This window comes from Artemia sp. Qi Xiang Cuo, chromosome 21 (genome assembly GCF_049724085.1).
Source record: "Artemia sp. Qi Xiang Cuo chromosome 21, ASM4972408v1, whole genome shotgun sequence".
In the NCBI taxonomy this organism is placed as follows: Eukaryota; Metazoa; Arthropoda; class Branchiopoda; order Anostraca; family Artemiidae; genus Artemia; species Artemia sp. Qi Xiang Cuo.
Genome location: NC_142814.1, coordinates 37,045,932 through 37,061,507, shown reverse-complemented (window position 1 = coordinate 37,061,507; position 15,576 = coordinate 37,045,932). Strand labels below are relative to the sequence as shown.

Here is a 15,576-nt window from a genome sequence, read left to right as displayed (position 1 = left end):
ATTTTACTCGCAATCTTGGGCTCACAAATGACTTTGACATTCCTGAAAAAATCCAAAGTATGCAACACCAAGGACTTTCCAGATGCCTATATTGAGTTCGACACACTGGTTCAAATGTCTGAAAGACGTGTTTCAAAAATATCCAGACCTTCACTTAAGTTTTGTTTTCACTGTCTAAATAAAAATTTTAGATATATTTTTTTTCTAACTTTTACTAACTGAGTTATGTTTTGATGTAGGCTAGTATTTGTAGGAGGAGGTAAATATCGGACCTCCCGAAGAATTATTCCTGGTCTCACGACTAGTTAACGACAAAATGACTTGTATTCCAAATAAATGTTATATTTGTTCTTTAGAACTTTGTGCTCACGTACGTGAAAATGGGTTTTCCAAGACTCGGACCAGATACACAAGTGAATTTACTACCATCTTTGATCAAATCACTAGAAGCAGTACCAGAACAACAGCAAATTGGGTAAGTTTTTCACAGGCTATCAGTATCAAGGGTGCTGGTTCTGTTTCCACTGTAAAGACAAATCACAATGGGCACAGCAAAGAGAAAAAAAAAGATTACTTTTGTGGAATTCCAGGGTGAAAATTCTGTTTTGATTCGATTACTGTGCGTCTTTGACGTATTCTCTTAAACCAATAAAGAAAATAAAAAGAAAGAAAGGTAAGTTCTACCTGATTGGTTTTTCTTTGTGAAATTTTAAGCTATTGAAAAGAGCCAGTAAAATCTTTTGAGTCGCTTGATTTTTAACAAGTTAACTCTCTTTTTCTGTCTCCTAACATTATCTACCAACAGTTTCTATTTATTCCGTATGCAAAATAATAGTGTCAGCTATTTGAATCTACCAATTAAAAAAATTATATTGCTACGAAACTTATGTAAATCGGTGTAAGAGATCTTAATAGCCAATGTCATATAACAATTGCAGGCACTGTCACTTGAGGGTCCCTGTGGTTCTTTCAAAGAACTCATTTTGTTATTCATGTTTGGCCATCCATTGGAAAGGCTCAGATATACAGTGGTGATGACTGTAATTTCAAATAAATTTTAATTTTTGTTACGCATAGAGTTGCTTTGTGGAAAAAGAGGTTCACATGCAATTGTCTCTTAATTCAAATATTTGAATGAGGTGAGGAACATTTGTGCTAGAATTTTTTTTTGTGCGAAAGGGTGGGTGGGAATGGTAGTTCAAAACAACGCCTGACTAACGTTTCAACATACTAATCAACAATTAACTAAACAACGCCAGATAACGTTTCATGTAAATTAGCTTCAGGGAAACTACCTTCTACCCTAAATTGTAGCTTTTACAAATTACTTAACTGAATGAATTTCTTTACCTATGAAAAATTTAAGTCTGATTAAGGAATGGTGGTATGGATAGCATTTGGACAAAGGCTTAATTCACATGTCGCGGAAGGACTGAAGCACAGAGATAGGATAAGAAGTAAATAGGTGGTATTGTTGTTGTAATGAAAATAGGTATATGACATTTTTGTCGTAAATTAATTACATTTACAGCCTCAGTAAAATCACTACGAGAAATCATCACGATTTGTATATTTAAAATTTTCTATCTAACTAAAACGCAAAATAGACATATTCCATTCACTCAATGTCAGGTGACGTTTTTTCCCCTTTTTTCACTCCTCACCTGATAAGCTAGGAAAGTTCAATTTTTGTTTTTTGTCACGACAGACACTCAGGGTTGGGGCTTCAAGGGCACAAGCCCGAGTATATACAGTAGTATTGGTGATCCCCTCCAGCATCCCTGTAAAATAGTATCTTATGGGATGCTTCTGGAATTAAAAACCTAAAACAAGGTAAATTCTTTTAGTATAATAATATAATAAGTCTCAAAAGAGTAGAATTTACTTTGAATGAATAAATCAAACCTAAAGCCAAGAGAAAATAAAATAAAGAACAGAATCGAATTTAAAAACAGAAGAAATATCGATGAATAAACACATAAACCCAGAACTGACATAAATTAGAATGAATAATCAAGTCAAATTTAAAAAGATCCAAATTACTACAAATAAGAGTCCAGTTACATCCACCAAGAACCCTCTAATCGAAAATTTGCCTCATTTCGGCTCTTTAATGGTGTGGAAGACCTCCTGCCCCCCCCCCTTTTTGTTGAAAACCCTTTAATGTAGGCATACTATATTCTTTTATCCATGCGTAGCTATACAATATATATAGGTGAATAATTAATAGGTTAATAGGAATAAATAATTAATAGGAAATAATAATTAATAGGAATATAATTAATAGGTATATGGAATAACTCCATATAAGAGGGAACCTGTTTTCCTTTAATTTTTAAAACTATGAAGCTTAAGCCTTTCTGCAAAAGAATCTTCGCTTTTTTTCTGATCCTTTTTTTGAATATATGTTTCAACGTACTTTAAGGGTGGAGGTTTTCTCCCCTAAGGAACTGATCTGAGATTTTTTTTTTTTTTATTCGAATTAAATTCTTGCCCTTTTGTTAAGTAAAAACAGGTTTTCGCGTTAAGAAAAAAGTATAATTATTCCTGATATCAAACAGTTCGTGGTAACGAACTGTAAGTAAGGAGCGACCCGGCTCAATAGTAACCGAAACCCCAAAAAACGGAATTTTGAAACCAATAGATACATATCGAATTTTTATGCTGATCAAGTTTCTGATATCTGAGAATATTTGCCTTATTTTCGAAAAAAGGGGAAACACCCCCTAAAATTCATAGAATCCTAATGAAAATCACACCATCAGATTCAGCGTTTCAGAAAACCATGCTGTAGAGGTTTCAAGCTCCTATCTGAAAAAATGTGGAATTTTGTATTTTTTGCCAGAAGAAAGATCACGGATGCGTGTTTGTTCTTTTTTTTCCCCAGGGCTGATCGGATCGACCCAGTAGTCCTAGAATATCGCAAGAGGGCTCATTCGAACGCAAATGAAAAGTTCTAGTGCCGTTTTTAAGTGACCAAAAAATTAGAGGGCAACTAGGCCTCCTCCCACGCTCGTTTCTTTTCCCAAAGTCACCCGATCAAAATTTTGAGATGGCCATTTTGTTCAGCATAGTCGAAAAATCTAATAACTATGTCTTTGAGGATGACTTAATCCCCCCGGGGGGAAGGCCTGCAAGTTGTGAACTTTTCCCATTGTTTACATATAGTATTGGTTATTGGGAAGCATACAGACGTATTCAGGGGGATTTTTTCTTGTGTGGGGGGGGGGGAAGAAGGTTACGTGGGAGGGTCTTTCCATGGAGGAATTTTCCATGGAAAGGGTGCCAGATTTCCCAGCATTATTTAAAAACCATCAGAAATTAAATAAAAAAAACAAGTTTTTTCAACTGAAAGTAAGGAGCAACATTGGTACTTAAAATGAACAGAAATTATTACGCATATGAGGGTGTTCGCCCCCTCGTCAATACATTGCTCTTTACGCTAAAGTTCGAATTTTGTCCCAATTCTTTAAGAATGGCTCCTGAACCATAAAGGCCGTTTAATTAGAATAATAAGCTCTTTTAAAAGTTCAAAAAAAAAATTAGAGTAAAGAGCGAGGTATTGACGAGGGGGCGAACCCCCTCATATACGTAATAATTTCTGTTCGTTAAGTTTTAATGTTGCTGTTTACTTTCAGTTGAAAAACTTGTTTCTTTATTTAATATTAATCAAGAAACGGTTGGTAAAAAACAAAAATGTCGGAATTGCTAGAAGGAGAGGTTTAGAGGTCTTTACATCTTCAAATCCACAGTATGCCTATCAAACAGTTCGTGCTAACGAACTGTAAGTAAGGAGCGACCCGGCTCAATAGTAACCGAAACTCTAAACAACGGAATTTTGATACCAATAGATACGTCAAAAGAGTTAAAATTTTATGCTGATTTTAAATATATAAGATTCATTATGATTAGTTCAACACATCCAAAGTAACGTGCCCGAGAAAATTTGTCTTATTTTCGAAAAAAGGGAGAAACGCCCTCTCAAAACCATAGAGCCTTAATGAAAATCACAACATCAATTTAAGCTTATTAGAAAAACCTGATATAGAGGTTTCAAGCTCCTATCTGCTAAAATGTGGAATTTTGCATTTTTTGCCAGAAGAAAGATCACGGATACGTATTTATTTATTTATTTATTTCTTTTTCCCAGGGGTGATCGTATTGACCCAGTGGTCCTAGAAAATCGTGGGAGGGCTCATTCGAACGGAAGTTACAAGTTGTAGTGCCATTTTTAAGTGATCAAAAAATGGAGGGCAACTAGGCCCCCTCCTCGCTCATTTTTTTCCCAAAGTCATCCGATCAAAATTTTGAGATAGCCATTTTGTTCAGCATGGTAGAAAATATAATAACTATGTCATCAAGGATAACTTCATCAAGGATTCCCACTAAGTCCCCGGGGGGAGGGTCTGAAAGTTATGAACTTTACCCAATGTTTACATATAGTATTGGTTATTGGGAAGTATACAGACGTTTTCAGGGGGAATTTTTTTCTGGTAGGGGGGGGGGGTTGTTGGGTCGGGGTTTATATGGGAGGATCTTTCCATGGATGAAGTTATCATGGGGGAAGGGACATTGCTATCAAGGGGGCACCGGAGCATTATTTAAAAAAAACGATCAGAAATTAAATGAAAAAAGTTTTTCAACTGAAAGTAAAGAGCAACATCAAAACTTAAACGAACAGAAATTATTACATATATGATCGGGTTCACCCCCAAGTCAATACCTCGCTCTTTAAGCCAAAATTTCTTTAGCACTTTCATAAGAGCTATTTATTGTAATTAACGGCCTTTGTGATTAAGGGGTCATTTTTAAAGAATTAGAACGAAATTCGAACTTTAGCGTAAAGAGCGAGGTATTGACTAGGGGGCGAACCCCCTCATATACGTATTAAAAATATACGAATATAGAAGTTCGATACGTATGTTAATTCGTAAGTTACGGATATTTATTACTAATAAAAACGTTCGTAAATAAAATTAAACAACTTTCGAGAAAGCCATTTAACCAAATAAAAGTAAAATTAATATGCAAATTTTGTTTTAATTATTGATCTACGGTGAGCCAAAATCAAAACCTGCATTAATTCAAAACCTGCAAGTTTTTTTTGACTGAAAGTAAGGAGCGACATTAAAACTTAAAACGAACAGGAAATATTCCGTATATGAAAGGGGCTGTCCCCTCCTCAACGTCTCGCTCTTTACGCTAAAGTTTGACTCACAACTCTATTTTTTCAAACAATAAAAACTTTAGCGTAAAGAGTGAGACATTGAGGCACTTTCATATACGGAATAATTTCTGTTTGTTTTAAGTTTTAATGCCGCTCCTTACTTTCGGTTAAAAAAACTTGTTTTTTTTTTTAAATTTAATACAACAAGGATTGACAAAAACTAGCGAGGGAAGGGTTTGTCTGCGGTGTGATGCAGCAAAAATAAAGAGCCAGCGGGTATTAGACTATGGTGTGATGGACAAAATCTGGGTCTTGAAAAATCTAAGTAGATTCACCTGAAGTTTTCTGGCTTTATTTGCTTGGAACTCACCGCCTGAGATCGGCAGCGACTCGACTTGCTTGCTTGGACAATGAAAGTGATTTTGAATATGGAGAGATTAGCTTAAAATTTTGTATAGCCCCTATAGCCCTTTGTAGCCCTTACAGATAAAAAGAAATACTCTAAGAAATATAATGTAGCATTAGAATGTAGTATGTTCTAAGCCCCTTGTGGGCAAATTAGAATATAGTATATTCTAAGAAGTATAGCCCCTTGTAGCCCCTACACATAAAAAAGAAATACTCTAAGAAATATTTGGCCACTGTTTTGGCCACAATTCTGACCACAACCTTCGTATCTTAGACGCTTGCAGGCTGCAAACCTCCATGCTTTGCTGAATTCCTGTCTTGAAAAACTTCGAATATAGCTCCTCGAACGAACAAATATAGTGATCTAAAATTTCTTGGTAAAGTCTGCTTGATTATGATCCACTGCTTATCAAATTTAAAGAAGGTCTGAGTACACTCCTAAAGTGGTGTACGCCTTAAAAAATTCTTTTTCTTTGTCCCATTTCCCGAAGGCTCCGGTTTTTAGACAGGTCAAAGCAATTTAGTATAAAGAAACTTACGTTTATGGTTATCAAACTCGTGTATCACATTTGCCCAAGGTATATATATATATATATATATATATATATATATATATATATATATATATATATATATATATATATATATATATATATATATATATATATATATATATATATATATATATATATATATATATATATATATATATATATATATATATATATATATATATATATATATATATATAGCCAAGAAAGCACAGAATTGCATGAAATGTCCAGCTTTTTGAAAAACATTTACAGAGCCCAGAAAATGTGAGTTTATTTGAAGAATTTAAGCGAGTGAGAAACAAAGTTAACCATAAGCGTCGCAGTGAGAAAAAAGCATATTATGCTTCTGCTTTTGATGGTAAAAGTGGTGATGAAAAAACCTGGCGACTAATAAATGAGGTTTTAAAAGGGAAGACTAATGATAATGATGGAGTAAAAAGTCTGTTGGTGAATGGAAGTGAAATCGCTGATAAACAGGAAATGGCAGATGAATTAGGAAAATATTTCACGAACATAGGCGCAAGTATTAAGGAAGAAGTAGCTAAAAAGTCTAGAAGATATCTGGAGAAGTCCTTTATTGATAATCGAGGCGAAGGGTGTATTTTGTTTGTTCGAGAAGTGCACAGCAATGGAGATCGAGAGCACTGTGAAGGGACTGAAGTCCAACTCGGCCGGAATAGATGGACTTAATCTTAGAGCTGTAAATGCTATCCTAGTTTGTATATTACCTTGTCTAATTGATTTGATAAATCTATCACTCCAGACCAGTGAATTCCCTAGTGGTCTTAAACTGGCAAAGGTAATACAATTGTTTAAAGGGGGCAACAAACAAGAACTATCGAATTGGCGACCGATTTCGTTATTACCTATTTTTTCTAAAATCTATGAAAAGATAATTCACATGAGACTTTATGAATATTTGGATAACTAGGAATATTGTGTGACAGCCAATTTGGATTCCGTAGTAAACATTCTACTAGCCATGCTGTTCACCATCTTCTGGATGTAGTCAATGGAGCTCTAAAAAAAGGTTTTATTCCTTTAACGATCCTTGTCGACTTCAAAAAAGCGTTCGACACTGTGGATTTTGAATTGTTGATGCGTCGCCTGTCTAGTCTGGGATAAAAGATGTTGGCTTAGGTTTGATTAAATTATATTTGAATGGAAGATAAGGTAAGTCAACGTTGAGTGACATCGTCAGCGGATTTTACCCTATAAAGTGCGGGATTTTACAAGGTTTAGTACCGGCAATATCAATCTTTTTCGTATAATTCAATACACTGAGGCTCTACGTGCCAGAAGCAAATGTTACAGCATTTGCATATAATACGGCTTTGACAATATTTGCACGGTCACTGGAAGAATTAGTGGATAAAGCAAACCGAATGCAGGAAAACCTTTTGGTGTTTATCTCCTTGAGTTACCTCGCTGTTAATAATTCTAAGACAAAATATATGGTTTTTAGTAGGGTATGAGAAATTGCAAATGCTGCTTCTATTGTATTGAAAATTTGTCGCTTTCACAGCTTTTCGAAAATAAATATTTGGAATTGTATATCGATAACAATTTTAGTTAGAAGAAACACATAAATATGATTTCTTCTAAACTTGCACGAGGTCTTGGAGTGATGCGGCGTTTGAAACACGTGTTACCTTTAACTGTTTTAAGAAATGTATATCATACTGTTTTTCATCCTTTTATTGTTTATGGTTGCTGTATTTATGCATCTAATTTTTCTTCAAATATTAAAAGACTGCAGATTCTTCAGAGTAAGGCACTTCGAGTACTGGGTGAGTTTGTTCAGTATGAGCACACGCGTGAATGTTTTATCAGTTTTAGAATTTTAAAATACACACTTAAAGTTTTTTCAGCTTGCCCTTGGGCCAAAGCTTATTGAGAGGTTTTCCAATATAAAAATTAAGTACTGTAATATTGTACTTTTGGGTCAGAAGTTCAATCCAATCCTGATGCTTGGCATTCAAGCGTCGAGCGGTTCTGGTAGAACCCATACTTTTAACAAAAGGAATGTATACTGTATAAAAAGGATTTTATTTCAGAAAACCTCATAGACCTTGGCAATGCCAGAGAGGTGGTCTATCGGCCTATGTGAGTTAATACGGTTAGGATCGCTTTCGGGTTTGGAATAGGGATGACGTGGGTGGACTACCCAAACCTGGGAGGGACCCAGAGCTAGAGCAGAGCTGGAAGAGTGATGACAGAGGGGTGGTTAGTGTGGCACTATATTGCTTGAGGACAATATTTTGTATGTTTTGATATATAATAATATTTTAAGTATAAAATATGCCTTAAATGGCCCAAAAAAGTAACAACTACTAAAGAAATGTTATTATGCAATATAGTCTTCTGCGAGTTGTTTCTCGCTCTTCCCTTTTCCTTTCTCTATTTTTCTGCACAATTGTACTTTTAACCCCCGTACATTTCCTTCCCCTCTCCCCTACCTTATCTTCCTCTCCAATTTCTCTTTGACTCTCTCTCTCCCTTCCATGTCTATGATTTTCCTTCACTCTCCCTTTGTCACTCTTGCTTTGAAATTATACTACAACTACTACTAACAACTCACCACAACACCAAGCCGCCCGAGGGCAACAAAGCTAAGCACGCTCCTCCTCCATCCTAATCTATTTAAAGCACTCTTTAAACCCTCCCAGAAAGTTACCATTTCCCATTTTCCTTCGGACGACCTGCTTTCCGTTTAGTCCTAGACAGTTGGCCGAAAAGGACAATCTTTGGCAATCTGAATCCTTCATCCGCAGAACATGTCATAGCCATCTCAACCTTTCTCTCATTATAATTCTAGAAAACGGGATTGAACCACACTGTTCGTACAGCCCAAAGTATAAACACATACAACAAGTACTGACAAAACCTATTCTCTCCACACAAAAAAAGTGACCCTTTGTCCGCGTCTCTGGAGACGATTCCATACCTATGCGAACCTGGCGAGTAAATCACAAGTTCCGTAGGTGATTATACTTGTTTCGTAAAAGCTGTATTAAATTTAATTTATTGGCTCGAAGCGATTAAGTAGTACAACAGAGGCGCTGAGGTACGCGGGGTCACTTTTGGAGAGTTTTGTCAGTACTTGGTCAGTATGTGTTTATACTTTGGTACAGCCTACTGTTTGAAATGCGGTCAGTCAGCCGGGTTCCCGAAAATTTTCATAGGCAATATCAGAGGCAACGCGATAGTGTTGCCTATAGTAAAGGCCATACGGCTCCAATGTTTTGTTATTATTTTTTTTTCCCAGAGGCACTTCATATAGAAGGGGTCGTCACATAAACTTCAAAGGGGGCTCATTCGATTGGAAATCGAGAGTTCTAGTGTTTCCTTTTAAAGAGTCAAAAGTGATCGGAGGGCAACTAGCCCCCCCCCCCCACGCCTTTTCTCCCCAAATGCATCCGATAAGAATTTTGGAATAACCGTTTTGTTAAAAATAGTTCAATGATCACATAACAAAAACTCCGTGTTGATAAAACCCCCAAGGGCCCGGGGGCAGGCATTGTAAGTTATGCCTTGGGGGCATATATGGTGCTTATGGAAGAAATGCTCGTATAAACTTCAGAGAGGGCTCATTTGTTTGGAAATTGAAAGTTCTAGTTCTGTTTTAAGAGTCAGAAGATATCGGAGGGTACCAGCCCCTCCCCCCCCCCCCCAACGCCCTTTTTTCCCAAATGCATCCGATAAAAAGTTTGAGACAGCCATTTTGTTAAAAATAGTTCAAAGATCATGTAATACAATCTCCAGTGTCGACACCCCCCCCCCAGGGCCCGGGGACAGGCGTTGTAAGTTATTCCCTGGGGTATTGTATGGTTCTTATGTACTTTTAAATAAGTGGCTCACGAAAGATGAGATATTAAATGATAATTGCTATCTTCATAGAATTCGACAAGAAGTAAAGCAGATATTAGAAGAAGATGTAGAAAATAGCAAGTATTTTCAGTCTCAAGACCTTTTAGAAATTATAAAAAAATTAAAACCAATTAAAGACCCAGGCCCGGATGGAATCTTAAATTTAATTTTGAAAAAGAATATGAATGTAATTGCACCAACTCTTTTGAATATATTAAACGCGTGTTTGAAAGTGTCGTATTTCCCTAGAGAATGGAAAAGGGCTAATGTGATTGTAATAAATAAAAAGGGTAAGAAAAATGACGGTAATGCTCGATCGTATCCCCCTATAATTCTACTTTCTAATTTAGGAAAAATTTTGGAGAAGTTAATAATGGGTAGACCGAATAATTTAAGTAAAAATAAAAATTGGATTTCTGATTATCAGTTTGGTTTTTCGAAAAATAAAAGTACGGTAGATGCGGCTAATAATTTGGTGACTATGGTTGAAAAAAAGTAAAAAGAAGAAGTTATTTACATTGTGTATATTTTTTTATATAAAAGGGACGTTCGATAATGCTTGGCACCCAGGAATTATTAAAAAGTTAAAGGAAAAAGAATGCCTTTCTGGCTTAATAAAATTCATACATAGTTATCTATCAGATCGAACAGTTGCATATGAAAATGAAAACTTGTATAAATTAGGAAAGTCATGTCCACAAGGTGAAATTCTATCTCCTTTTCTTTGGCTTGTTAATATTAATGATATTCTTGAAATTAATATAAATGATAATTGTCTAATTCAAGCATATGCTGATGACATATGTACTATTATTACAGCAAAGAATGTAAGTACACTGGAAAAAGTAGCAAATAAGATTTTCGAGAGTTTTGATAAATGGGCAGTAAATAATAAATTAACATTTGACACATCAAAAACAGAGGCTGTTTTATTTTCAAATAGACATAAACCCCCTCACGTTAATTTAGTATTTGGAGGCGACGCTATTGAAGTTAAGGATGAAGTTCGATATTTGGGAATAATTTTAGATAGGAAACTTCTTTGGACAGAACATGTAACATGCAGAATTAATGAAGCTAAGAAGTATTCGAGTCGTCTTTTAAGCGCGGCAAGGATGACCTGGGGCTTAAAGCCTTTCGCTCTTAGAAAATTGTATAAGTCAGTAATTGAAAATACTATTTTGTATGCGGCTTCAGTATGGATTGGGGCCCTAAGGAAAAAATATACAGAATATGTTACAGTCAGCACAACGATACTCAACCCCTAGTATTTCAAAGTCGTTTAGAACTGCTCAAAATCATGTTATTACGGCTCTTTCTGGTGTCCTTTCAATCGGTCGAAGAGCAATAGAACTGGCAGTGATGAGTTTTGTTAAAAAGGGACGTCCCCCTTTTTGGTCAGATATTGTGCAGCCTAGTTGTCCTTTAAATAGATATTCTGTTGATCATAGCGTTTTTACCGGTGAAATTGTTGCTGAGTTGCTAGGAGTTGGGTTTCTGATGGAAAATTATTTTGTCACCTTCCCAACTGAACCGTAGTATTTAAAAAATGCTCTATATAATAAATGGTATGTAATATTTGAAAACTATGTGAGTGGTTGGCCTGTTCAGGTGTAAGGAAGATTTAATTTCTGCGCAAAAACTTGAACCAAGTTATATATTAACTCAGTTTATAACAGGCCATTCGAAACTGAATTACTTTTTTTTTTTTTACATAGAATAGTCATAACCGATAGTCAAACGTGTAAAAGTGGATGCATATAAAACTGTGAGAATGTCCTGTAGGATTTTACTTTTTATGTTCGTCAGAGGTTTAATATGATTTTTGAATTGAGAGAACATAATGTTAGCTTCCCATTTGATTTAAGTTTGATAATTGGGGATAAAAAAATGTTAAGAATATAGTGAAGAAATTCCTGTATAGCACATATAGATTTGATGTTGGAGGTTTTTTCGAAAGTTTTCTGAGGATGGTTTAGTGAATGCGTAGTTTTTATTTTATTCTTTATAATTTTTTTTTTTTTGTTGTTCGTGTAAAAAAAAAAAAAAAACGAAAATCTAACCTTTCGAAGTTTACTTTTCAAAGACAGAACAGACACTCGAAAGGTTAGATTTTCGTTTTTTTTTTGTCTTCTTTTTTGTTTAGCAGTTAGGACGACTTGGTGAAGGTCCATGTCGATATATTTGCATATATTTTGTCTTTTTCATGGTTCGCCACTGACTGAAAAAATCCTCGTTTTTCACCTGGTTTTATTTGATTTTTAATTTAGCTTGGTTTCTATCATCTCCGAGTTTCATTTGTTATATATATATATATATATATATATATATATATATATATATATATATATATATGTATGTATGTATGTATATATATATATATATATGTATGTATGTATATATATATATATATATATATATATATATATATATATATATATATATATATATATATATATATATATATATATATATATATATATATATATATATATATATATATATATATATATATATATATATATATATATATATATATATATATATATATATATATATATATATATATATATATATATATATATATAGTTTATTAACTCATCAAAACAAAAGCATATTGAGCAAAACAAAAAGAAAACACCACTCCGAAATAAATAACACTAAATATAAAAAGCCATACAAAGTCAACAAGACAAAACTTGACAGTCCATTACTGTCGTAGCAATTCAGCCTATGAGTGGCCGCAAATACACAAATTAAAACGCCGGATTTGCGCTCCTATAGCATCCTCTGGGTCAATTATATCAAACCTCCTAGACATGTACCGATTGCTCGTCCAACTTGCAGCAAAAACTTTGCAAACCTATATTTAGCTCGAAGATTACGTCTATCACTCAGAGTAAAAATTCGCCAGTATGGGCTCAAGTACTGCAAATGAGGGAGCACCATAGCGTTATAAAGTCGTGATAGAATTTGGTGATCAAATTTCCACTTATTTGCAACAATACGGTTGTAGGTTTACGACGCGCGTTTGTGGAAGTGAATCATAAGAAGCCGACGGGTTTCAGTAATTGAACGCCCGAACGAAAGACTTAGAGACACAATAGAATTAACTAGCACAACTTCGGCATTACCCAATCAAACTGGCGCGTGCTCACTTTCTTTAGAATTAAACAATAGCACATAGATTTATCAGCGTTAAAATGGAGGCCTATTTAACGATACGCGCACTGGAGTTGCAGTAAATTTTCTTCTAAGCCACGCAGAAAACGACTTAGATTAAAGACGTTATCTGCGTAACCAATCAGGGAGATGTCGATCCCAAGAAGAATACATGTAGTCAGGGCATTAGACTGAGATTTAACAATACTATTATTAAATGCAGTTGGAGGAGTAATAGCACCCTGCCTTACTCCTTTTTTTACTGGCAACATAGAGTTGCCACGTGGTGACAACTCAATGGCACAGTCAATTAATGGGATCTGTCCTGCGCCGATGGCCGCAGGAAGCAAAAGCTCAGCTTTTAAATGAACATACATATCATACAGTGGCGCCAAAAAAAACAAAAAAAAAACAGGATCAACACCTCTAAGACCCATATCAAGTATTATACCATCATGTATCAACGAATCGAAAGCACGTCTGACGTCATGGGACGCTAGTGCTAGGATTTCACCACGGTTTTCTGCATCAATTAGACCCAACATAAGAGCACTAAGTGCATGTCCGCATCCGAGACCAGTTTGAAAGCCAAACTGGTGGTCCTGGACAGTGCGCTTTGATTGTAACTCATCTATGAGCAACAACTTAAAAAGCTTGCAAAAAGTAGTTACAACGGTAATCGGGCGGTATGAAGAGCACTCTGACCATGCTTTACCCTTTTTCAAAATTGGCCTCAGGGAACCTATACAAAAAGAATCAGGTACCATTCCTAGGTTCAAAACCATTTGAAAAAATAGAACAAGGCGCTTAAAAAATAAATCGCTGCCTAAAAATAAATGCTGAGCCGAAATCTGATCAAACCCTCGCGATTTCTATTTCTTCAGCTTTTTAACAGCCGGATATATCATAACCTTCTTAATAGTAATACCGGGACTTCTTGCACGTGAAAAAAATCATCAAGACGAGTTTTAAAACCATCCTGAAGCTGTGGGTCTGGTGGCGAGAATTCATTTTGGTAATGTTTAATCCATGATAGTAGAGGAATTTGCAAAGGTGGATCTTCACGGGAATCCTTAGATAATGCCGACCAAAACTTATTCGGATTCAAACGAACCGCTTCAGAGTTTACTGCAATTAAAGAACCATGATGTAGAGAAAACTCCTTTGCAACTCGTTGTTTCTTAAGAATCTAAATCTTATTCAGCCAGCCATCACGCGGTGAACCGGCTTCCCGCCAGATAGAAAGCCACAACTTAGCAGAATTACAAGCATTCCGTAAACTGATATTAGACGACCAGCCAGGAATTTCTGTGTCAGTCTACTTTTCTAGCAGGTACAGCAACCTTTTCAGCCACACACAATGCGTGAGTTAGCTCACTGCAATACGTTTTGAGTCGAAGTCGAGACTCGAGTAGATTAGTTTTAGAACTATTCATAAGCAAATCAAACCGGACTCTATTTTTATCTATTATACTATCACTAACACTTTGGAAGTAATCCCTAGAAGCACGCTCCCAATCATAAACAAAATAAAACCGTTTCACCCCCGGATTAGGAGACGAACTTGCAGGGCTAACATTCACATTAAATACAAAAGACAGCGGAAAATGATCCGACGTAAAACAAGAGTCCGACACGGTTACTCCAGAAACAGAGACCGACGGTGTAGGAACAACATCGTCAATATTAGATGTACTTCCACTATTGTGGATATAAGAAAGGTCCTTATTTTTGATGCGAGTATATATTCACTGTCAAGCAAACCATAAAGTAGAGTCACACGACTAGATGCAGTTTCATTTTCCTTTGTCAAGTCACAGTTGAAAACACCCGCTATAAAACAAGAAAGTCCCAGTTTTTTCACATTTTCGAGACATTTAGCTAGCCGAGTCACACTAATTGCAAACAGTCTCTCCGGTTTCTCGTCTTGATAATCCGTTGGAAGATAAAAATTAATTAAAACCACATTATTAATCCTCACTGCAAGAAAATCACTTCCAGAGTCAAAGCTAGATCACGGGAGGGAAGATTTCACAAAAGTGGGCAACCCACCGGAAGGGTGACCGTGAGTTTGTGGTCGGCGTGCAGGGACAGAGAACAATGTATGACTTGGGGACATATGTAATAAGTTCAGACTAAGAGAAGTCACAAAATGTTCTTGAACACAAACCAGGTCATATTCAGGCGTTAGTTCTTCTAAGAACACAGAACGATTCAGAAAATTACTCTTCAGATTCCACGATGCAACACTATACGAGACATTGCTGGGTGTAGCGTTCATTTTAATGGTGAGTTATTGGCTGGACACCTTACGCTATAACAAGTGTGGCCTTTCTTGTTCCACAATACACAGGACATATCGCTTTTGCAAGGAAAATCCTTACTTGAGTTATGGTCTTCGGCCACAGCGTCCAC

The 15,576-nt window shown here is 35.7% G+C and overlaps 1 protein-coding gene across 1 annotated transcript in view; it reads left to right on the top strand.

The window, feature by feature from the left end:
- LOC148939501 (proteasome adapter and scaffold protein ECM29) overlaps positions 1–15,576 on the top strand; it is a 157,742-nt gene that overhangs the window by 12,888 nt on the left and 129,278 nt on the right. Inside the window, exon 4 of the mRNA XM_089106894.1 lies at positions 357–475. Within this exon, the coding sequence (XP_088963020.1) occupies positions 357–475 (119 nt within the window). The remainder of the gene's footprint in view (positions 1–356; positions 476–15,576) is intronic.